Source organism: Sus scrofa, chromosome 6, assembly GCF_000003025.6.
Source record: "Sus scrofa isolate TJ Tabasco breed Duroc chromosome 6, Sscrofa11.1, whole genome shotgun sequence".
Classification (NCBI taxonomy): domain Eukaryota; kingdom Metazoa; phylum Chordata; class Mammalia; order Artiodactyla; family Suidae; genus Sus; species Sus scrofa.
This window is the reverse complement of record NC_010448.4, coordinates 106163396-106187073: the sequence shown is the minus strand read 5'-3', so window position 1 is coordinate 106187073 and position 23678 is coordinate 106163396. Positions and strand designations below refer to the sequence as shown.

The window sequence follows — 23678 nt, the reverse complement described above, 5'->3', positions numbered from 1 at the left end:
AATTTCAACAAGCTATGGGTGTGGCCAAAAGTAAATAAATAAAATATTTTGAATTTAATTATATCCACATATTTTAAACTGGAAACCAGCCTTTTTTTTTTTTTTTTTTTGGCAGCATATGGAAGTTCCCAGGCTAGGGGTCGAATCAGAGCTGCAGCTGCCAGCCTGTGCCATAGCCACAGCCACATGGGATCCAGGCCGTGTCTGTGACCTATACCACAGCTCATAGCAATGCCAGATTCTCAACCCACTAAGTGAGGCCAAGGATCGAACCCGCGTCCTCATGGATACTAGTTGGATTCGTTTCCACTGTGCCACAATGGGAACTCCCCCAGACATTTTTATAATTAAGCAATGTCTGACCTGTCCTCATCTATAGAAGATGGAAGAAATTTTTTTAAAGGTTATTGCTTTTAATATGAGACTAACAAAGAGACCATATAGCTTACATATAACTTTCTGTGCTTTGTTTAGCTCGAAGAAACGAACAGCATGCTAACCAAAGATATTGATTTACTAAGAAAAGAAAATGAAGAGCTAACTGATAAAATGAGGAAGGCAGAGGAAGGTATGTAGGATTTTTAAAAAATCATAATGTTAAATCAAGTTCAGAGGTAAATCTTTAGCTATTTATGTTGTCCATTAGGTTTTTGAAATATTTGTTTCCATATGTTAAGAAGCTTTGTAGCCTTAAATATTATCTTAGTAGAACCTATTCTTATCACCCCTCACTGAAAAAAAAGATAAAGATGAGGTGATGGATGTGTTAATTAACTTGATTGTGGGGAAATCCTTTCACAATTATACACATATCAACTCATCGCATTGTACCCTTTATATCTTAAAATTATATTTGTCAATTATACCTCAATAAAGCTGAGAAAAAAATTATCTCAGTGAAGTCACTGAAAGTTATTATATAGTATATATTAACTTAAATAATTAAGGACATTGTTACTTTTCAAGGCAGAAATTAGTGCCATACATAACATTTTATATAATTTGTTGACAGAATATAAATTGAAGAAGGAGGAGGAGATCAGTAATCTTAAGGCCGCCTTTGAAAAGAATATCAATACTGAACGAACTCTTAAAACACAGGTATACTTGCTCTCAGTCTTTTCCATGTGTTTATACTTGTGAATCATATATGCAGAAGTTAGTATTCACTCTACATGTCCTTTTTCTTAAAACTGAGGTTAGAAGGTTCACACTTTTTGTTAGAACAAATAATGTAATATTTTTTCTTCAGTGTATACTGAAGACTTATTCAAGAAATTGGATTTCAAATGAGTTAAGAAAGCTAGTTCATCTAATCAACTGATTAGTAAAGGATGTGTTTTAAATTGTATGTAACACCTGTAATTGACAGTAGGAAAACCTAATGAAGAGAAACCACATGCTTGACTAAGGTCAAGAGAGAAGAACAAGTGAGAAACTTAATAGGGGTGGATATATCATTTTGCTTTGTGTTTAATGATGCAGTTAGATAAAATTTTTTATAATAAAACTTGATATCTTGTCATTTTACTAAGTTATCCAGTAGTTTTAATTCTAAATGAGGTACTGTATACTTTAGTTGATTTTTACAGTAAAATAAATATTTTCTACTTAATAGCTGCTTACCACTAATCTACTCTCCCTCTCAAGAATCAAATCTTTCAAAAATGCAATCTTTTTGTGTGTGTGTGTGTGTGTGTGTGAGTGTGTCTTTTTGCTATTTCTTTGGGCCGCTTCTGTGGCATATGGAGGTTCCCAGGCTAGGGGTTTAATCGGAACTGTAGCCGCCGGCCTATGCCAGAGCCACAGCAACGCGGGATCCGAGCCGTGTCTGCAACCTACACCACAGCTCACAGCAACGCCGGATCGTTAACCCACTGAGCAAGGGCAGGGACCGAACCCGCAACCTCATGGTTCCTAGTCGGATTCGTTAACCACTGCGCCACGACGGAAACTCCCAAAAATGCAATCTTTTAATATCTGTTGAAAATCCTTCACTGAAGGTTTTACTTCTCTTTAATAACAAAACAGGGACCATGAAGAAAAAGATTGACATTGACTATATAAAAATTCAAGTCCAAAAGAACATAAGTTAAAAGAAAATAAACTAGGAAGAATATTCACAGCATATATAGATAAATATAAAGAGCATTGGTAAGTAGGAAAAAGATAATCAAACAGAAAAAAGAAAAAGTAGGGGACACTTAAGAGAAAAAGAACTAGTAAAGATATTGTGAAAGATTTGGAGTTCCTATCATGGCTCAGTGGTTAATGAATCTGACTAGGAACCATGAGGTTGCTGGTTCGATGCCTGGCCTCATTCAGTGGGTTAAGGATCCAGCATTGCCATGAGCTGTGGTGTAGGGCGCAGACGTGGCTCGGATCCTGAGTTGCTGTGGCTGTGGCATAGGCCAGAGGCTACAGCTTCAATTAGACCGCTAGCCTGGGAACCTCCATATGCCGCAGGTGTGGCCCTAAAAAAAAAAGAAAGTAATAATGAAGTATTTTTGACAGTCAAACCAGCACATTTTAGTAAATTAGAATACTCTGCCTTGTGTATTATAAGCATATAGGGAAAGTTCATTCATACAAGAACAATTTAACAGAATAAAACATTTGAATGTGCATATTCTGTGACCCAATGTCTGCTCATTTAGGAATTTATCCTGTATAAATACTTCTATAAATGCTCAAAAGAAATAGGTAGAAATAAAATGTTGTAACATCTTTAATAGTGAAAAAATAGGAGTTCCCCTTGTGGCTCAGTGATTAACAAATCCAACTAGGAACCATGAGATTGCAGGTTCAATCTCTGGCCTCTCAGTGGGCTAAGGATCCGGTGTTGCTGTGAGCTGTGATGTAGGTCACAGACTCGTCTCGAATCCCACTTTGCGTAGGCTGGCAGCTACAGCTCCGATTAGACCCCTAGCCTGGAAACCTCCATATGCTGCAGGTGCAACCCTAGAAAATACAAAAAAAAAAAAAAAAAAAGTGAAAAAAATAAAAGTAACCTAACTATCCATCAATTCAGTACCAATAAATAATGATACATCCATACAATGGGATGCAAAGGAGCCTTTAAAAATTAATGAAGTAGGAATAGACCACGATGGAAAATAATACAAGAACAGGAATGTATGTACATGTATAACTGGGTCACTTTGTTGTACACCAAAAATTGGCACAACATTGTAAATCAGCTATACTTTAATTTTTTTAATAAAAAAATTAATGAAGTAAATTTACATATAATGACACAGAAACAGTGTTTACCATGACATATGATATAGTATTAAATTTAAAAAGCAAGTTGCAGAGTTTCTGCTGTGGCTTCTTGGGAGCTCTGGGATTCAGGTTCGATCCCCAGCCTAGCACAGTGGGTTAAGGATTCAGCATTGCCACATCTGTGGCTTGGATCTCATCCCTGACCAGGGAGTTCCATTTGCGGTGGGGTGGCCAAAAAAGAGGGGCGGTTGGGGGAAAGAAGATGTAGTACAGAATGTACAACAATTCCATTTTTAACTTAAAATAGACTATACATAAGGAAAAGTCTAGTACAGACACTTAGCAGATTGAAAGAAAAGAGAAGGCTTTAGCAGAAGTGGTCTTTGAGAAGTGATATTACAAGGCCTTTTCACTTTCTTCACAATATTTAATTTGCATTTGATTTTCCTTGTAATAAACTTGTTAGAATTACTACTGGGAAAAAAAAAGCAGGAGTTCCCGTCGTGGCTCAGTGGTTAACGAATCCGACTAGGAACCATGAGGTTTCAGGTTCAATCCCTGGCCTCGCTCAGTGGGTTAAGGATCTGGCATTGCCATGAGCTGTGGTGTAGGTCGCAGACGCAGCTCAAATCTGGCATTGCTATGGTTCTGGCCTAGGCCAGTGGCTACAACTCCCGATTCGACCCCTAGCCTGGGAACCTCCATATGCCGTGGGTAACGGCCCTAGAAAAGACAAAAGACAAACAACAACAACAGTAAATACATGTTTACAAGCTATTACCCCACTAAAAAAATTATTCAAGAGCTCTTTATCCTATGCTGGATCTAACCTACATGGAAATGATTGTGGTCACGGATTTTTTTCTGTCTTGATGGAAAATCTATGATTTTTTTTTTTAGTCTACCAGAGAACAAGTATACCATGACTTATGTACTTGGCAGTTTACTTAGGTAATTTCACATGTTTCTAATAATTCTGTCTCATTTTGAATATATTTTTTCCTTCTGGCAAAAGAGGTTAGCCTCAACTATATTGACAACTCCTTTCACATCCAAAAGGGCCTCAGTATGGCCTAATCAAGTGCCCTCTTCCTCTACTTTCCTCCTTGTTTAAAAGAAAAAAATTACCTTGAGCCTTTTGCCTATGTACTATTTCCTCTAATTGTAGTGTCATCCTTGGCTCACCTCCTCAATACCATTTCTACTTTGCTTATCCAACTCCTATTTGTCTTGTTGAGAAGCATGTAGACACAAATGCAGGTACTCCAGGACCAGTTAGATGCTTCCATAGCACCCTGCTTGCCTGCCTCTTCTTACTTAGCACTCTGCTATAATGCCTGCTCCTCCATCAGATGAGCATGCCTTTGGGGCACAGCTGTATTTTCTATCCTTATACCTAGTGCCTGTCAGTGTTTACAGGCAGTATAATAAGTGCTGAGTAATTGCTGAATAATAAGTGGATTTTTGCAAGCTTATGTGGCTCTTACATTTGAACAATGAGTTATTAATATTTACTTGTGCTGGAGTTCCCCTTGTGGCTTGGCGGTTAATGAACCCAACTGGTATCCATGAGGACTCAGGTTCAATCCCTGGCCTCACTTAGTGAGTGGGTCAAGGATCCAGCATTGCCGTGAGCTGTGGTGTAGGTCGCAGGCAAGGCTCGGATTCCAAGTTGCTTGGCTGTGGCGTAGGCCAGCAACCGTAGCTCTGATTTGACCCCTAGCCTGGAAACCGCCATGTGTGTGGCCCTAAAAAAAAAGTTAGTTGTGCTGCCAGTTATTATATCCCAACCTTCATTAGGTTCTCCTCATTTTCACATACATAAAAAATCCTCCTTCTTAATTTTGAAGAAAAGTATATTTTTAGTGGAGATTTAAATCGGATGGCTACAATAAAGATCGTAATTAATGATATTCTAATATTTTAATAGGCTGTTAACAAGTTGGCAGAAATAATGAATCGGAAAGATTTTAAAATTGATAGAAAGAAAGCTAATACACAGGATTTGAGAAAGAAAGAAAAGGAAAATCGAAAGCTACAACTTGAACTCAACCAAGAGAGAGAGAAATTCAACCAGATGGTCGTGAAACATCAGAAGGAATTGAATGACATGCAAGCGGTAAGGTTTGTGTGCGTGTGCTTATAGGATTATTTTAAATTGAGATTATTATAAACTTATTGTCTAGTGATCCCGTTTAGTTTTTTTTAATATAAAAATGCATATTTAGGTTTATATTCTCCACAATTTGATTACTGTTGCTCTAATTTAAACCATAATCTTGAAAAACTAGAAAGATACTCTGTTGCCTGTTAACTAAAACTTGAGTTATTTTTATCCCTTAGCATCTGCTTGATTAGAGATGCTACTTTTAGAGAAACAACCAAGGGTTTTGGCTCTTTGGTTTTAGGTTGAAATTGAAAGATGGCTGGTATAATTTTGACTGTAGTTGGGATAAAGGAATTGACGTTATTATGGCTTTTTTGTTTTCTCTAGTCAGGATTCTTCTGAAATCAAAATATGAAACAGTATTTTTTTCTGTATTTCTTTTTTTTTTTTTTTTTTTTTGCCTTTTAGAGCAACTTCCCAGGCTAAGGGTTGAATCGGAGCTACAGCTGATGGCCACAGCCACAGCCACAGCAATACTAGATCCAAGCCACATCTGCCTCCTACACTGCAGCTCACAGCAACGCTGGATCCCCGACCCAATGAACAAGGCCAGGGATCTAACCTGCATCCTCATGGATACAAGTTGGATTCATTTCCACTGAGCCACAGTGGGAACTCCTCAAACAATTTTGTGGTACTTAATAGCACAAAATTGAAAACATGATCTCTGATCCTAGTTTGAGTTAGATTCAAGCACTGATCCACCACTTACGATTCAACCATCCTGAGAAGCTTTCTGTATCATTTGGAGCCATAAAAGCATTTTCTATTGTTTTAATAGAAGTTTGGGTTTTGGTTTTTGTTTAGATGCTTTATATGAAAAAAAAAAAAAAAATGGAGTTCCCATCGTGGCTCAGTGGAAACAAATCCAACTAGTACCCAAGAGGATTTGGGTTTGATCCCTGGCCTTGCTCAGTGGGTTAAGGATCCAACGTTGTGGTGAGCTGTGGTGTAGGTCTCAGATGCAGCTCAGATCCTGCATTGCTGTGGCTGTGGTGCAGGCTAGTGGCTACAGCTCCGATTCGACCCCTAGCCTGGGAACGTCCATATGCTACGAGTGCAGTCCTAAAAAGACAAAAAAAAAAAAAAAAAATCTATGATAGTAAACATTGATGAAGTTTACAGTAAATTTTTAGTATTAGCAATTCTAGATTACTTATTTTACTATAGTTCCATTAATTTTTAATGTCTTTGTGTTGGAAATTTGACCTTGATTCCTTATCTTGGTTTTTCTTTTTTTCTTTTCTTTTTTTAAATAGCAATTGGTAGAAGAATGTACACATAGGAATGAGCTTCAGATGCAGTTGGCTAGCAAAGAGAGTGATATTGAACAATTGCGGGCGAAACTTTTGGACCTTTCGGATTCTACAAGTGTTGCGAGTTTTCCTAGTGCTGATGAAACTGATGGAAACCTTCCAGGTAAGAAATTCCTATTATATTTCATTCAGGTTTTCTTATACATCATAGGTTTCTTTCATTGAGTTTTCTACCTCCCTGTCATCTTGTCCATGGATTCTTAAGAAGGAATTTATGTTTTTAATAGCCAGAGTCTGATATATGTATGCTTAATGCATTTTATAGAATAAAAGCAGTCATAAGCAGTCTTAAACTATTAAGATATTTGAGTGGCTCTACCTAAAGAGAAACTTGAAGAAGTTTATGAATCAATATTGAGCAACCTAACTCTATGGTGAAAGTTAAAGCTGCTGCTACAGCTCTCACTATTTAAGAAAAATTGTACATGTCTTCATTAGTAGCAGTTAGTTAATGTTTTATGTATTTTTGTACTAAAACTAAGAACTAAATAATTAGGACCACAGCAGCTCTATATAGAAGCCTACCTAGTGTTTTAGTTTTATCTTTCATCTTGGCTTATTCAGGAAGGCTGAACTCAAGCATCATCAGGTGGTTTGACTGGCAGACTTAGGTGAGATAATACTTTTAGATTTCAGAAACCTGATCTAATAAATCTATGCTGGAGTCAGTCAGCAAAGAGATTTTAAAGTATTTCTCCTGGCTTCATTCTGAGCATGTAATTTAGAATGGTTGTGTATTTTCTGAGATTTTGCTTTTAAGGTTTTTGAAGTTCAAACCAAATGAAGAACAGTGGCACAATGGGTAAAGCTGTTGTCACTGCAACAGCTTGGGTTGCTGCTATGGTGTGGTTCAGTCCCTGGCCCAGGAATTTCCACATGCTGCAGCTGTGGCTAGGGAAAAAAAAGGTGCTGGTGGTCATTCTCCATTTCTATGAAAGGAGACCAGTTATAGTCTTTTTCTCTATTACTGTGTTCTCAATATTGAAATTTTATAGAGGTCTCTTAGTGCTGAGCCTTTTCATTTTGGAGATTGTGACTATTGTATTAAAGGTAGAAATTAATGGCTAGTTTTTAATCAATGTTGTTTTACCTCTGTGTCAGATATTTTGCTATTAATTTGAAAATCTGTACTAAGTCAACCATTTACTAGATTCTCTGGCAAATAAAGTTAGAATTTTGCAGTGAGTTCTCTTCATGGCTCAGCGGTTAATGAACCCAACTAGGATCCATGAGGGTGCAGGTTCAATCCCTGGCCTCACTCAGTGGGTTAAGAATCCAGCATTACCGTGAGCTGTGGTATAGCTTACAGACAAGGCTTGGATCACGAGTTGCTATGGCTGTGGTGTAGGCTGGCAGCTGTAGCTCTGATTCAACCCCTAGCCTGAGAACTTCCATATGCCACAGGTGTGGCCCTAAAAAGCAATAAATAAATAAATAAAATGTTGCAGTCATATCTAGAAAGATTTGTAAAGAATTTTAATATCTATTCTTGATTTGCAAGAGATTATATATATATTTTTTTTTGGCCACCCTGGGATATATAGAGTTCCTGGGCCAAAGATCAGATCCATGCCACCATTGCAACCTGTGCTGCAGCTGCTGCCATGCTATTTCCTTTAACCCACTGTGCCAGGCCAGGATTGAACCTGTGTCCTTGCGCTGCAGAGACACTGTCTATCCCGTTGCACTGCAATGGGAACTCTTAAAGATTTTTTTGAAAATAATGATCGATTACTTAGTTTGAAAATTAATAAATGAATTTAAATGACAGATTAAAAAGGGGAGGTCTTTGATAGTTAAAAAATTGAAATAAAGGCCTTTTGAAATATGTATTATTTTTAGTTCAATGAGGTTATTTAAGTTCTTAGATAAACTGATACTATGACTTTATTTCTCTTAGATTTCCTCACTCAGTATAAAAATTCTTATTTAGTTATCTCATTTATCTAGAGCTCAGCCTTTGTAATCTCAGCAGGCATCTTGTCATTAACCAGATTAAATCGCTCCTCTGAATTTCCTAATTCCAAAGGCTTAGGAAAAATGGTTACTCCTTCTTCTGACTTAGCCCTTTGAAGTTCTTAAAATTATTTTCATTTTCTTATGTCTTCAGCCTAAAAGGTCTGTGCCAGGTTGTGTCCTTAGCAGACTGTATAAATATAAAACTCACCCCCCTAGGGTTAAGGTTTGCCTGTTGCCTAGATGACAAAAAGACTCACGTGATAACTTTCCTTGTTCTTTTTGTGTCCTTTTGGAGCTATTGACCTAAGAATCTGAAAAGAATGTAAAATAGATGAAGCCTTAAGAACACTTGATGGGAGTTCCCATAGTGGCTCAGCGGAAACGAATCCGACTAATAGTATTCATGAGGATGAGGGTTCAATCCCTGGCCTTGCTCAGTAGGTTAAGGATCTGGCATTGTCCTGAGCTGTTGCGTAGGTCCCAGATGCGGCTCGGATCCCGTGTTGCTGTGGCTGTGGTGTAGGCTGGCGGCTGCAGCTTCAGTTTGACACCTAGCCTGGGACCTTCCATGTGCTGCAAGTGCAGCCCTAAAAAGCAAAAATAGAGAAAGAGCACTTGGTTATCAGCACTCCGTTAATATTCTTTACTTCCTATGGATTATCTGCACCATTTTCTTTCTGCCAGCTTGATCTTAGACTCTGTAGCTTAAACCTGTGAATGGTGGATTTTTTGGTCTGTTTCCAAGTATTTAAGAATATAAGAGTTTCTGACTTTGTCCAAATCTAATTAATGAGTGGAGAGAATCAGTGCATTTGAATTCTTGAGCATTAATTAATTTTGTTTCTTTTTTATAGCACTTCTGAATTTAAATATTTTGAAATGGTTCTCAAACTTTGTTTCTTAGGCAGTGTGTAGTTTATCTAAGTAAACTTCAGCAGTCTTCAGAGGTTAGTTTTGATGTTCAAAGTGGCTATATTTGATACTGAGTTCCTTATAGTTTGACTCTAAGTTGCATAAAGGAGTCAATTGCTGATATTTCAGTAATACACATATAAAGTTTTTTTTGTTTTTGTTTTTGTCTTACCCACGGCATATGGAAGTTCCCAGGCTAGGGGTCTAATCAGAGCTGTAGCCACCAGCCTACACCAGAGCCACAGCAACGCCAGATCCAAGCCATGTCTGCAACCTACACCACAACTCACTGCAATGCCGGATCCTTAACCCACTGAGCGAGGCCAGGGATCAAACCTGCAACCCCTTGGTTCCTAGTCAGATTCGTTAACCACTGAGCCACGACGGGAACTCCTCAATTTTTTTGTAAGTTAAAATTGCTCTATAAACATATAAAAACTGTTTTTGTGCTTATGTAGCATGTTATTGATAATAATCTAGACTTAGAAGTCCTCAACATTTCTTTTATCTGGAGAAGGTGATTTCTGTGTCTGATGTAAAAGATAGCCCTTAGTGCATTATACTTTCACATTGCCACTTAGGTCATAAGTGGTCATGGTTTTAAAGGAAGTCTTTATATATTTTTTAAAAACTGGCATATTGCACATAAGACAGAGGTAAAGAAAACAGAAAAGTAACTAATGTGTATTTCTTAGTTATCGCTGATTTTAGTTTACGTGTTTCTCTGAAGGGAAATTATCAGAAGGAATATTAAGTATGTTATTTTAATATATATTCCTCCTATAATATTATTAGGGGTTTTGTTTTTTGGAGGGTTTTTTGGCTGTACCTGTGTCATGTGGAAGCTCCAGGGCCAAGGATTGAACCTGCACCACAGCAGCAACCCAAGCCACAGCAATGACAGTGCTGGATCCTTAACCTACTGAGCTACCAAGGAACTCCATATTATTGTTTCAATTTGGCAGAAAACTACACATCTATTCAGCATCTTTTTTGAGTTCCTAATTTCTTATTTACATTAGAGCAAATATAAAGTTGGGCTTATTTCATAAAATGCCTTTGATGTATAAAATTTCCGTAGGAACATTAGATGACAAAATCATAACGTACACTTCATTGAAAATATATTTCAGTGAATATATTCAAAGAAAACACTGACAAGTAAATCCAAACCTAGCCGGAAATCATAAATATATCTGACATTTATTCTCATAGAGAAATAACTTGGAAGTAGGGATATTTAGCATATACAGTGTATAAATGTCAAGATTTTAAAGGCTTTCACATCATTCAGTTTTAGTAAGCTGCTACTTTTGGCACACTGAAGGGAAATTTTCCTAGCAGTAATTTTTTTGCTTTTGTAAAATAGAGTATTTGTGAATGATTAACAGCCTTCTTTATATTATTTAATATAAAATAGCCCTTTGTCTTTTAAATTACAACCATTATTTAAATAGTAGGTGACTTTAATTGGCTAATTCAGAAAAAAAGCAGAATTGCAAAATAATCAAAAAAGTTCTCAGGTGCCTACTTTGTGGAGTCAGATACCTTGGAGTATACCGAAAAGTAGTGTTGGACATAGTCCCCCACTCTCACAAAACTTAGTGACTAATGGAACAAATTAATTATTAATAAACTAAATAACAGCAAATAAAAAGAGTTGGGAGAGGGGTCATTTTGAACTGAAGTTTTTCATTATTTCTTCCACTGTAACAGCAACGACAGTTTGGATGAAGGAGAATAACAAAAGCAAAGGACATTAAGTACATAGATGTTGAAACAGAACATTACTCCCGATTCAGTTAACTGCAAAGCTTGTTTTTATTTTTTTCTTTTTGGACACACCTGCGGCATGCAGAAGTTCCCAGGCCAGGGATTGAACCCATGCCACAGTAGTGACCTGAGCCAGAGCAGTGACATTACAGATCCTTAAACCACTGAGGTACAAGGGAACTCCTGCAAAGATTGTTTAAGGACAGAGTAGCATTGCATTCTAGGAATTTAAACTCAGAAATTATTCTGCCTAGGTGAACCCTAGAGCTTTAACAGTTGCTGATTACCCTTGGGCATTTGGTTCACCTTGGTGTGCCTTAGTCTCTTCATTTGTAAATAGAGGATGATGATAGAACCTATCTTATCCTGTATTCTTAGGAATGTAATATCCTGTGTGAATGGGATTATACATGGATTGGATATGAGATATTGCTTGTAAAGCACTTGGCAAATAATGTTTTGTAAATGTTACCTATTGTTACTGCAAGGAAGGTTTACAACTTTCAAGTGATGTGGAGGAAGGTAATATATATTCCCATTAGAGTCATGATTTGAGCCACGAATCTGTCATAGTAGCATTGTTACTTAAAGTTGGTTTCTTTTCTTCTTTTGTGTTTCAAATAATTAGATCTTAAAAAACAATTAGGAGTTCCCGTCGTGGCGCAGTGGTTAACGAATCCGACTAGGAACCATGAGGTTGCGGGTTCGGTCCCTGCCCTTGCTCAGTGGGTTAACGATCCGGCGTTGCTGTGAGCTGTGGTGTAGGTCGCAGATGCGGCTCGGATCCCGCGTTGCTGTGGCTCTGGTGTAGGCTGGTGGCTACAGCTCCGATTAGACCCCTAGCCTGGGAATCTCCATATGCCGCGGAAGCGGCCCAAGAAATAGCAAAAAGACAAAAAAAAAAACAAAAAACAATTAAATGTTATTTTTTAATCTCATATAAAATAATCATTCCAAGTGGGACCATCTTTTTCCCTGAGATATTTTTAATGGACATTAATTGTATTTAAACAGAAATAATTATAAAGTGCTCTGATTGAGAATTTCTGGTATGCAGAAACTGGTAAAATAACCATTTTACCAACTGAGTTCTGTGTTCTTTTACTGTTTATTAGACTCTGGTACTACAAATTTAAGGGGGTTTATTTACCTCTTTAGTTTGATAAGAATCATAATCGGACTTAGCACTAGAATTAGGGATGCCCTTGCCAACTAAATTTGGACACATTGAAATTGTTAGGGGTGTTTTACCAAAAGTTTATTGGAATATTGTACTGAGAAAACAAATAAAATGCTTGTCTCTTATTCTTTATATCTAGTTGATTCTGCCTGCATTCCCTATTTATTTATCTTCTATTCTTATCTTCTGTGAGTAATAGGATATGTCTATACTTTTGCTTGCTCTTTCTTGTGTAAATCATGGCTCTGATTTGTTCCACTTGCTGCATTTTTTTTTTTTTTTTTGCTAAGTACTTTTTATATGAATGTTAAATGATATTTAAAGTCTTCTGTATCATATCCCATTTAAGCTGCAGTCCATTCCAGTCTTGCCTGGCTGTTAAGGGTATTGTTGTTACTTCATACTTTTATAATTGAGTACTAAATTTTAATTTTATGGGGAAAATGGCTTGGAATTTTTTTCTGCAATATTATGTATGGCCATTAAAGTTGATTTGTGTGATTGAAGCATGAAAGAGCAAATTATAGCACTTATTCATTTAGCTGTGTTCAAATGCCTGTTGCTGCATGCTGTCAGACAGCTTGTAATAGCCTTTCCTTTTGTGACAGTTTAAGGCTGATTACTATATATTCTTTTTCTTCTAGAATCAAGAATTGAAGGTTGGCTTTCAATACCAAATAGAGGAAATATCAAACGATATGGCTGGAAGAAACAGGTACCGTATGCCTCATTTTTTCTAATTGATATTCTGTTATATATTTTATGTTTTATATTTAAAGCATAGGACTTGTATTAACTGCTCTGTTGTTGGCATTGTTTTTAGATTAGTACAATATAATCCAGACATGAGTGGCAAGTATTATGCTTATCACTTTAATCCAAGTTAACATTGCTCTTATATCTCTTCCCCTTTTTTCTCATTTCAGTATGTTGTGGTAAGCAGCAAAAAAATCTTGTTCTATAATGATGAACAAGATAAGGAACAATCCAATCCGTCTATGGTGTTGGACATTGAGTAAGTTGCCTTTTATTGAATTTTAAGTCTCTCGGGTGTTCACTTATGATAATCAATTATTTTTAGACTTACTGTTTAGTTTTGACTTTGTTATTTAAACATTTTATTGGAGTTCCCATCGTGGCTCAGTGGGTTAAGGTTCCACTGTTGCCGTGAGTGGTTGTGTAGGTCACAGACATAGCTTGGATTTGATATGGCTGTGGTGTAGGCAGGCAGCTATGGCTCCGATTTTCCCCTAGCCTGGGAACGTACCTGCGCCGCAGGTACGGCCCTAAAAAGCAATAAATAAATAAATAAATAACAAATTTAAATAGCAACTTTATGTTAAATCTTATTTTAGGGAAGTTCCTGTTGTGGTGCAGCAGAAATGAATCTGACTTGGAACCATGAGGTTTGATCCCTGGCCTCGTTCAGTGGGTTAAGGATCCAGTGTTGCTGTGAGCTGTGGTGTAGGTTGCAGACATGGCTCAGATCTGGCATTGCTGTGGCTGTGGCGTAAGCTGGCAGCTACAGCTCCAATTCGACCCCTAGCCTGGGAACCTCCATATGCCATGGGCACAGCCCTAAAAGCAAAAAAAAAAAGTCTTATTTTACATGTGGGAAGGAAATTTTTACATACCTGATTGATGTATTCTAAAGACAATTTTCTTTGTAAATTTCAAACATTTGTTGGCTTTAAGTTCATAAAGTATCTCAAAGAGTGTATGATTATGTGGTTGTTGTTAATAAGGAAATAAATGTATCTTTTTTTTTTTTTTTGGTCTTTTTTGGGCTACACCCCTGGCATATGGAGATTCCCAGGCTAGGGGTCAAATTGGAGCTGTAGCCACTGGCCTTTGCCATAGCTCACAGCAACATCAGATCTTTAACCCACTGAGCAAGGTCAGGGATTGAACCTATGTCCTCATGGATCCTAGTCAGATTCATTCCTGCTGAGCCACAACAGGAACTCCTAAAACCATTTATTAAGCAGTTCTGCCTGTATTATTACAGGGGTTGTGGTAAGACAATTCCATATTTAAGGAGCTTACAGACTAGTAGTAGGGAAAATAAACATGCAGTATTTGTACAGCAGAAATTATGACAACATTGTAAATCAACTATACTTCAGTAAAACTTTAAAAGCCAAAAAAAAAAAAAATGCAGTAAAATACAAATTCAAAGTGAAGTGTGATGGTTGCTACAGAGGAATGTAAAATTAAAATGAAGCATTGCCATTCCTTTGTAATATAGAACCAGTTATAGTTAGAATGTAAACAGAATTGAGCAATCACCAGAGAGTACTGATGTTTTATTTCTCAACTTAAAAAAATTAGTTGTGAAAATTTAAATGATCAACTTAAGTGGAATAATGCATAAACATTAATAAGAATGCCATCTTTCAATTAAGTTAAATACTTTTTACGCTGGTAAGAGTTTGTTGTTTCACCTTTTAATTGAGATGTAATTTTCATGCAGTAAAATGCATATGTCTTAAGTGTTCAGTGACTTTTGACAGTTGTAAGCACCCACATAATCACTATCCAGTACAAGGTAAAGAATATTTCTCTATCACCCTAAAAAGCTAACTTGTGCCTCCTCAGGGGAGGTGGGAAAAAAAGATTATCAAAATTCTGTCACTGAGATTTAGTTTTGTCTATTCTAGAACTTGTTATTAATGGAATTGTATAGTATGTACTCTTTTGCGCCTGGCTTCTTTCATTCAGCATTGTGTTTTGCTGTATTTATCAATTATTCTTTTTACTGCTGAGTAATATTCCATTGAATGAATATATCTGTTTATCAAAAATCTTTTGTTGATAGGCATTTTACTGGCTTCCAGCTTAGGACAATTATAAATGAGACCACCTTGAACATTCTTTCCGTGGACTTAAGTTTTTGTTTCTCATGAATAAATACTGGGAGTGGAATCCTTTGTCATAGAGTTAATCTGTGTAAATCTACCAAATAGTTCTCAAAAATGGTTATATTTTATATGCACCAGTAATCTATGTTTCAGTTGTTTCATATCTTTTTTTTTTTTTTTTTTTTTTTGGTCTTTTGTCTATTTAGGGCCACACCCACATCATATGGAAATTCCCAGGCTAGGGGTTGAAGTGGAGCTGTAGCTGCTGGCCCACACCACAGCCACAGCAACACAGGATCTGAGCCGCGTCTGCAATTATACCACAACTCACGGCAACGCCAGATCCTTCACCCACTGAGCAAGGCCTGGGATAAAACCCACATCCTCATGGATACCAGTCAGGTTCGTTGAAAATTGAGCCGCAACAGGAACTCCATCAGCTGTTTCATATCTTAACCAACATTTGGTGTTGTGTGTCTGACTTTCAGCTATTCTAATGATTTGAAATGTTGTCTTATTATTTTAATTTATATTTTCCTTATGACTAATGATCCCAAGAGTCTTTTCATGTGGAGTTCCCATTGTGGCTTAGCAAGTTAAGAACCCAACATAGTGTCTGCGAGGATGCAGGTTAGATCTCTGGCCTCACTTAGTGAGTTAAGGATACAACGTTTCTGAGATGTAGGTCTCAGACATGGCTCGGATCCTGAAATGCTGTGGCTGTGGTGTAGGCTGGCAGTTATAGCTCCAATTCAACCCCTAGCCTGGGTGCAGCCCTAAAAAGCAAAAAAATAAAGTAATATGTAGTGCAAATATTTCCCAATCTGTGGTTTGGTAATTCATTTTCTTTATGGTATCTTTTAATGGAAACCAATTTATCACTTTTTAAAAAGGATTATTGCCTTTTGCTAGTCTGTCCAAGACATTTTTACCTGCCCAAAGGTTGTGAAAGTTTCTTCTAGGAACTTTATTTTTCTAGTTTTTATAATTAAGTTCTGATTGATCTCAAGTGTGTTTTTCTGTTTGTTAAGACGTAGTGGTTGAGATTAGTTTTTTGGGGGGAGGGTGTTTTGTTCACCACTTTTTATATATATTGACCTTGAATACTCACCTTGCTACTAACTTATTAGTTTCAGAGATATTGTATATGAGTATGGATTCCACAGGGCTTTTCGACACAGACGATCATGCCATCTTCAAGTAGTGATAGTTTTACTGCTTCCTTTCCAACCTGTATGCCTTTACCATATGTATAAATTCATATTACCACTACCCCACCACCAAGTTAAAATACAGAATAGTTCCATCACAGGGACCTTCATATTGCCCTTTTTGCGGGGGCTGCATGTGTAAGTTCCCAGGCCAGGGATTGAACCAGCACCATAGCATCAGCAGTGACCTAAGCCACTGCAGTGATCATTCAGATCCTTAACCTGCTGTGCCACAAGGAAATTCCCCATATTGCCTTTTTATAGCCATAGGAAGCATCTTTTCTGTTCCCCTCTCTAATCCATGGCAACTGCTAATCAGTTCTCCATCTCTATAATTTTGTCATTTCAAGGATATTATATAGGTGGATATTATATAGGTGGAATCAAATAGTATATAACATTTGAGATCTGCTTTTTTCACTCTGTAATTCCCCTGAAGTCCATCCAAGTTGTAGTTTTTCCTTCATGGTTGAGTAGTATTCCATCATAGGAATGTACCACAGTTTAACCATTTCAGGTTTTTTTCCAATTTTGGCCTATTAAAAATAATGCTATGGGAGTTCCCTTTGTGGCTTAGTGGGTTAAGAATCTGATGTAGTGTCAGTGAGGTTGCTGTTTACGATCCCTGATGTAGTGTCAGTGAGGTTAAGGATCCAGTGTTGCTGCAAGCTGCAACGTAGGTCATAGATGTGGCTCAGGGTCCTGCACTTACTATGGCTGTGATGTGGGCCAGCAGCTGCAGCTCCAATTTGACACTAGCCTGGGAACTTCTATATGCTGCATGTGCGGCCCTAAAAAGAAAATAAATAAGTAAATAAAGCTATGAACATTCATATACAGGCTTTCATACAGATTTTTAAGAAACTGCCATACTCTTTTTTTCCAGAGTGGCTCTGCAGTTTTACATTTCTACCACAATTGTAAGTGATGATCTAGTTTCTCTGCATCATCACCAACATTTGATATTACTACTATCTTTATTTTTGAAATTCTGATAGGTATACAGTGATACTAATTGTGATTTTAATTTGCATTTCTCTGATGACTAATATTTTCTCGTGCTTATTGGCCATCTCTGTGTTCTTCTCAGTGAAATATCTATGGCTTTTGTTTTAAATGAATTTTCTTTTGTTGTTGTTGTTGTTGTTGTTGTTGCTATTGCTATTTCTTGGGCCGCTCCCGCAGCATATGGAGGTTCCCAGGCTAGGGGTCGAATCGGAGCTGTAGCCACCGGCCTACGCCAGAGCCACAGCAACGCGGGATCCGAGCCGCGTCTGCAACCTACACCACAGCTCACGGCAATGCCGGATCGTTAACCCACTGAGCAAGGGCAGGGACCGAACCCGCAACCTCATGGTTCCTAGTCGGATTCGTTAACCACTGCGCCACAACGGGAACTCCTAAATGAATTTTCATAATGGCTTACATCATATTTATTTTCATTTTAGTAAATTGTTTCATGTTCGACCTGTAACCCAAGGAGATGTGTATAGAGCTGAAACTGAAGAAATTCCTAAGATATTCCAGGTAAAAATCCAAAATTATAATTTTAGAAGATCCTTTACCAAAGTACTAAGTGTATTTTGTGAGGTAAATGTAAATACACCAATACTTTCATGCATTTGAACCTTGTATGTACAGATTAAGACATTTTTTAATCTTTTGTTTACCATTCCCAAATGTAGATACTATATGCAAACGAAGGTGAATGTAGAAAAGACGTAGAGATGGAACCAGTACAACAAGCTGAAAAAACTAATTTTCAAAACCACAAAGGCCATGAGTTCATCCCTACCCTCTACCACTTTCCTGCCAACTGTGAGGCCTGTGCCAAACCTCTCTGGCATGTTTTTAAGCCACCCCCTGCCCTAGAATGTCGAAGATGCCACGTTAAGTGCCACAGAGATCACTTAGATAAGAAGGAGGACTTAATTTCTCCTTGTAAAGGTAAGGCATGAAAATTATTTTTACAACTTTTAACAAATTAGAGAATTAATCCCAGTGAAATCTTCAGGTGTAGCACTTCCTATACCAAGTCTAGAAGAGATGGTAAGAAGTAACATTTTGGTGTTGAGGAGCCATTGCCAAAAGGTTCAGGTGTAGGCTGGCAGCTATAGCTCTGATTCAACCCCTAGCCTTGGAAACTTCCAGGTGCTATAGGTATGCCCCTAAAAAGTAAAAAAAAAAAGAAAAAAATAATTATAAATTGGAAAGAGGGGCTATCGATGAGTTTTACTGTATTTCCCCCTTAAGTTTTGACCTCCACCTTGGTTTTGTTTGTTTGTTTTGTCTGGTTTTCAGTGCCTGGACCAGTGTGCCCTATCATAGACCAGATGTCTTCTAGTTTAGCAGTTAATCTAAGGATATAGAATATAGGCTAAAGCTATTTTAAGATTTTAAGAAAACTTGTGTTCTAAAGATGCATTTATTTGTTTCACTTCTGCAGGTTTTTTTTGTATTTCTGATTTTACTTTATTTTTCTTACTATTTTATAGCTAATGTTTTTAAATTTTCTGACTTAATTGAACTAAGAAAAGGTATTGTCCAAGCCTAATTAAGCATAGTAAATTGTAAGAAAAATTTGATAGGGCTCTTTGAGGTATTATATGATTTTAATTGTGGTCTTTTTTTTTTCTTAAAATAGTAAGTTATGATGTAACATCAGCAAGAGATATGCTGCTCTTAGCATGTTCTCAGGATGAACAAAAAAAATGGGTAACTCATTTAGTAAAGAAGATCCCTAAGAATCCACCATCTAGTTTTGTTCGTGCATCCCCTCGAACACTTTCTACAAGATCCACTGCAAATCAGTCTTTCCGAAAAGTGGTCAAAAATACATCTGGAAAAACTAGGTAAGGATTGAAATGTTAACCTTTTTAATAGTATGTGATTGGATAATATCTATTAAAATCTGAAGCCTATTTCTTCGTTTCCCCATAAAGGGGCATCATTTGTGCTTAGGTATTTATATATGACTTGAAATGACTTTACAAATTATTTTAACTGATTCCTGTTAGAAGCTAAGAAAATTTATAAATGTATTTTTTTCCGTATCAAGTTTGTTGTCATTGATTGTGATATACTTGGTACCTACTTAGCTCTTAATGTTTTAAACAACTGTGGCTTACCTCTTTTTAATGTAAATAGAAAACTTTGCTCACCTTGGAGTTCCCGTCCTGGCTCAGTGGTTAACAACCTCGACCAGCATCCATGAGGATTCAGGTTCCATCCCTGGCCTTGCTCAGTAGGTTAAGGAGCTGGCATTGCTGTGAGCTGTGGTGTAGGTCGCAGATGCAGCTCTTATCCTTTGTTGCTGTGGCCGTGGTGTAGGGCAGTGGCTACAGCTCCAATTATACACCTAGCCTGGGAACCTCCATATATGACGAGTGTGGCTCTAAAAAGACAAAACAAAAAACAAAAAAACACTACTTTGCTCATCTTATTTTGAACTGTACTGGCATAGATTTTTTTTTTTTAACCAAAATTATTTGGTATTATCAGTGTTACAAGTAAAGTCCTCAATTAAGTACCCTTTTTTTCTTTTGAGGGGAGAGAGGGAAGGGTAGTTTAACTGGTTTTGATGGAATTTTTTTCGAAAGTACTTATATGTTAAAATAAGCAATTGCAGGGCATAATTAAACCCTTTCTTGAGGAGTGGTTTTGATATCTCATTCTCATTAAGTTATCATTTAACACATGAAAAGCTTGCAGAAATTAAGCAACTTGCATAAGATCATACAGCTAATTAGTGGCTTAGTCAGGTTGGACTCCTTTTTTTTTTTTTTTTTTTGCTTTTTGGGGCTGCATCCAAGGCATATGGAGGTTCCCAGGCTAGGGGTGGAATCAGAGCTACATCTGCTGGCCAGCCACAGCAGTGCCAGATCCTTAATCCACTGAGTGAGGCCAGGGATCGAACCTACAACCGCATGGTTCCTAGTCAGATTCGTTTCTGCTATGCCCCAGCAGAAACTCTTGGAACGCATTTTTTTCATCCATTTCTAAAGCCTATGTTTTTTTTCCTATACTAAATACCAGCTTTCCCCAGGGTGTAATCCCTACATCAAGAGGATCATTTGAATATGGAAACTGAGACCCAACATTGATTTACCACTCTGCTAATGTCACCCAGGTTTTCCAAGAAAGCTTAAAACCATATTTAATTTATCCTGTTTCTTCTTTGCATATTATCTGATTCTTCGAAATGAGTCATATCCATTCTATAGAGTCCTGGGTCATTGCTCTCCTGTATAGGATAAAAGCTAAATCTAAAATACTTAAAATTGGGAGTTCCCATTGTGGCGCAGTGGTTAATGAATCCGACTAGGAAGCATGAGTTGCAGGTTCGATCCCTGGCCTCACTCAGTGGATTAAGAATCTGGCATTGCTGTGAGCTATGGTGTAAGGTTGCAAGCGTGGCTCGAATCTGGCATTGCTGTGGCTATGGCGTAGGCCAGAAGCTGTATCTCCGATTAGACCCCTAGCTTGGGAGCCTTAATATGCCTCGGGTGCGGCCCTAAAAAGCAAAAAAAAAAAAAAAACCTTAAAATTGGAGCTCCCATTGTGGTTCACTGTTATGAAACCAGCTAGTATCCACGAGGATATGGGTTCGATCCCTGGCCTCACTCTGTGGGTTAAGGATCCAGTGTTGCCATGGGCTGTGGTGTAGGTCACAGACGTGGCTCGGATCTGGCTTTGCTGTAGCTGTGGTGAAGGCTAGCCGCTGAAGCTCTGATTTGACTCTTAGCCTGGGAACTTCCGTATGCCACAGGTACAGCCCTATAAAAAGAGGAAAAAATAAATTGTTTTAGAGCTTTGTGGGGGAAAAAATGTGTTTGAAACAAAGTAGAAGCAAAAAGGAGATAATAGTGTATTTTTCTGTTTTCCTGTTTTCCAAATGTTGTGTATTAGTTAATTATTATTTATATGTACCTTTCCTTCCAGTTTTTATTTTTTGTATTTTTATACTGAGTGTATTTCTTCATTTTTTTTTCCTTTTTTTTTTTTTTTTTTTTTTCTCTCAACAGTTAATTGTGTGACCTAGTGCCTTGTGGAATTGTGTGAGATGCTACCTGATAAACCAGGCGTCTTGAACCATGCAGAGCAGACAGGCTGTTCTTTTGACACAAATATCACAGGCTTCAGGGTTAAGATTGCTGTTATTCTGTCTTTGCTTTGGCACAAAAAGCACACTGAGGGTTGTTGTGTTTTGTTTTGTTTTTTTCCTTTATTGCGGGTTTGCCTACAGGTAGATTAGATTAATTATTACTATGTAATGCAAGTACAATTGAGGGAAAGCTTAGCTAGATATATTTTTTTAAAAAGGTGCTGCCTTTTTGAACTTCTAAGAAAACGCCTTTCAATCATGATAGAACCCAGTTTTCCTCATACGAATGAGAGGAAGAGACTTTCACTTTCAAGTGGAATGGCCGTCACTATCAAGATCAGCTCATGGAAGGAGTAAAGAAAATATCTCAAAATGAGACAACTGAAATTTTTTTTTAATAACTTCAGTTTTTGTGCTCTTGCAAGACTATACAAAACTATTTTAAGAAAGCAGTGAGGGCACTTGACTTCAGTGCCCTTACTGTAGAATTTAAAAGCCTTACTGTTGATTGCCCATGGTGGACTTAATGGAAAATAAATATTTACATTATGCTTTACAAAATACTGTATGTGTTTCAGCAAGTTTGTAGATTGGGGAATGGGAGAAGGCAAAAAAAAAATTACATTTAATCTATGCATTTTTGCCAAGCCATATCGAGTTATTTTACTACTAGAGACATTAGGAACTAACTGTACAAAAGAACCAAGTTTAAAAGCATTTTGTGGGGTACATCATTTCTGTAATTGTATAATGTGTTTCTTTGTGGTTTTTAAGTGATAAAGACATTAAGTTAACAAACATATAAGAAATGTATGCACTGTTTGAAATGTAAATTATTCTTAGAACACTTTTGATGGGAGTTGCATTGCCCTTTTAGTGCCTTAATTTGAGAGAATTATTTTACTGCCATGACTAAATATAGAAATTTGAAAAAGCATATTTTCAAAAAATTGTCAGTGGGTTTTTCATTGATAATTGGTTTAATTTAAAATATTTAGAAGCTTGTTGGACTTTCATAATTTGAATACAATCTTTGTATCAAACTACCTGGTAAAATAATGAATGACTTTATAGAACTCTGCAAAATATGTTGAAGGTTGCACCTATATAAAAGAAAATTATGGCAATACATCTGTGATGTTTTCCAGTTAACATAGGAATTACCAGATAAATACTGTTAAACTCTTGTCCAATACCAAGAGTTGATTCATGTGTAGGCAGTATGATTTATTGTTTATTTTTTTAACCAAATACCTCCTCAGTAATTTATAATGGCTTTGCAGTAATGTGTATCAGATAAGAAGCACTGGAAAACTGATTCGTCTCTAGGATGATATGCATGTTTCAAGTGGTATTAAAAGCCGCACTGATGGATATGTAATAATAAACATATCTGTTATTAATATGCTAATGACTCTGTGCTCATTTAATGAGAAATAAAAGTAATTTATGGATGGATACCTTTAATATGACTGCTATGGTGTTTTCTCATGGCTTAGATGAATAGAAACCATGCTATAAATTAGTCCCTGACTGTATACAAATGTTTGTTAAATTTCTAGATTAAAATGAACTTTATTTATTTTTTTGTCCTTTTAGGGCTGCACCATGGCATATGGAGGTTCCCAGGCTAGGGCTCTAATCAGAGCTGTAGATGCCAGCCTACACCACAGCCACAGCAAGGCCAGATCCGAGGCGCATCTGCCACCTACAACACAGATCACAGCAATGCCGGATCCTTAACCCACTGAGCAAGGCCAGGGATCAAACCTGCAACCTCATGGTTCCTAGTCGGATTCATTCTCGCTGTGCCACGATGGGAACTCCCTAAAGTGAACTTTTAAAAGATAAAACCTGGTTTGTGCTCTCAAACAGGAGTGGCTACAGTTGAAAAGAAAAGTTGGCTAATGTCTCCATTGGGAAACAATTCTCCATGGGTCTCTTGCATTTCTCACAGCTTGAGAGCAGAG

At 37.2% G+C, this 23678-nt stretch overlaps 1 protein-coding gene across 1 annotated transcript in view; it reads left to right on the top strand.

Annotated features, from left to right (window-relative positions):
- ROCK1 (Rho associated coiled-coil containing protein kinase 1) overlaps positions 1-23175 on the top strand; it is a 151100-nt gene extending 127925 nt beyond the window's left edge. Inside the window, exons 24-33 of the mRNA XM_005653400.3 lie at positions 475-568; positions 1013-1101; positions 5156-5344; positions 6652-6811; positions 13177-13247; positions 13459-13547; positions 18053-18131; positions 18290-18551; positions 19249-19456; positions 21629-23175. Coding sequence (XP_005653457.2) covers positions 475-568; positions 1013-1101; positions 5156-5344; positions 6652-6811; positions 13177-13247; positions 13459-13547; positions 18053-18131; positions 18290-18551; positions 19249-19456; positions 21629-21632 — 1245 coding nt within the window. The 3' untranslated portion in view covers positions 21633-23175. The remainder of the gene's footprint in view (positions 1-474; positions 569-1012; positions 1102-5155; positions 5345-6651; positions 6812-13176; positions 13248-13458; positions 13548-18052; positions 18132-18289; positions 18552-19248; positions 19457-21628) is intronic.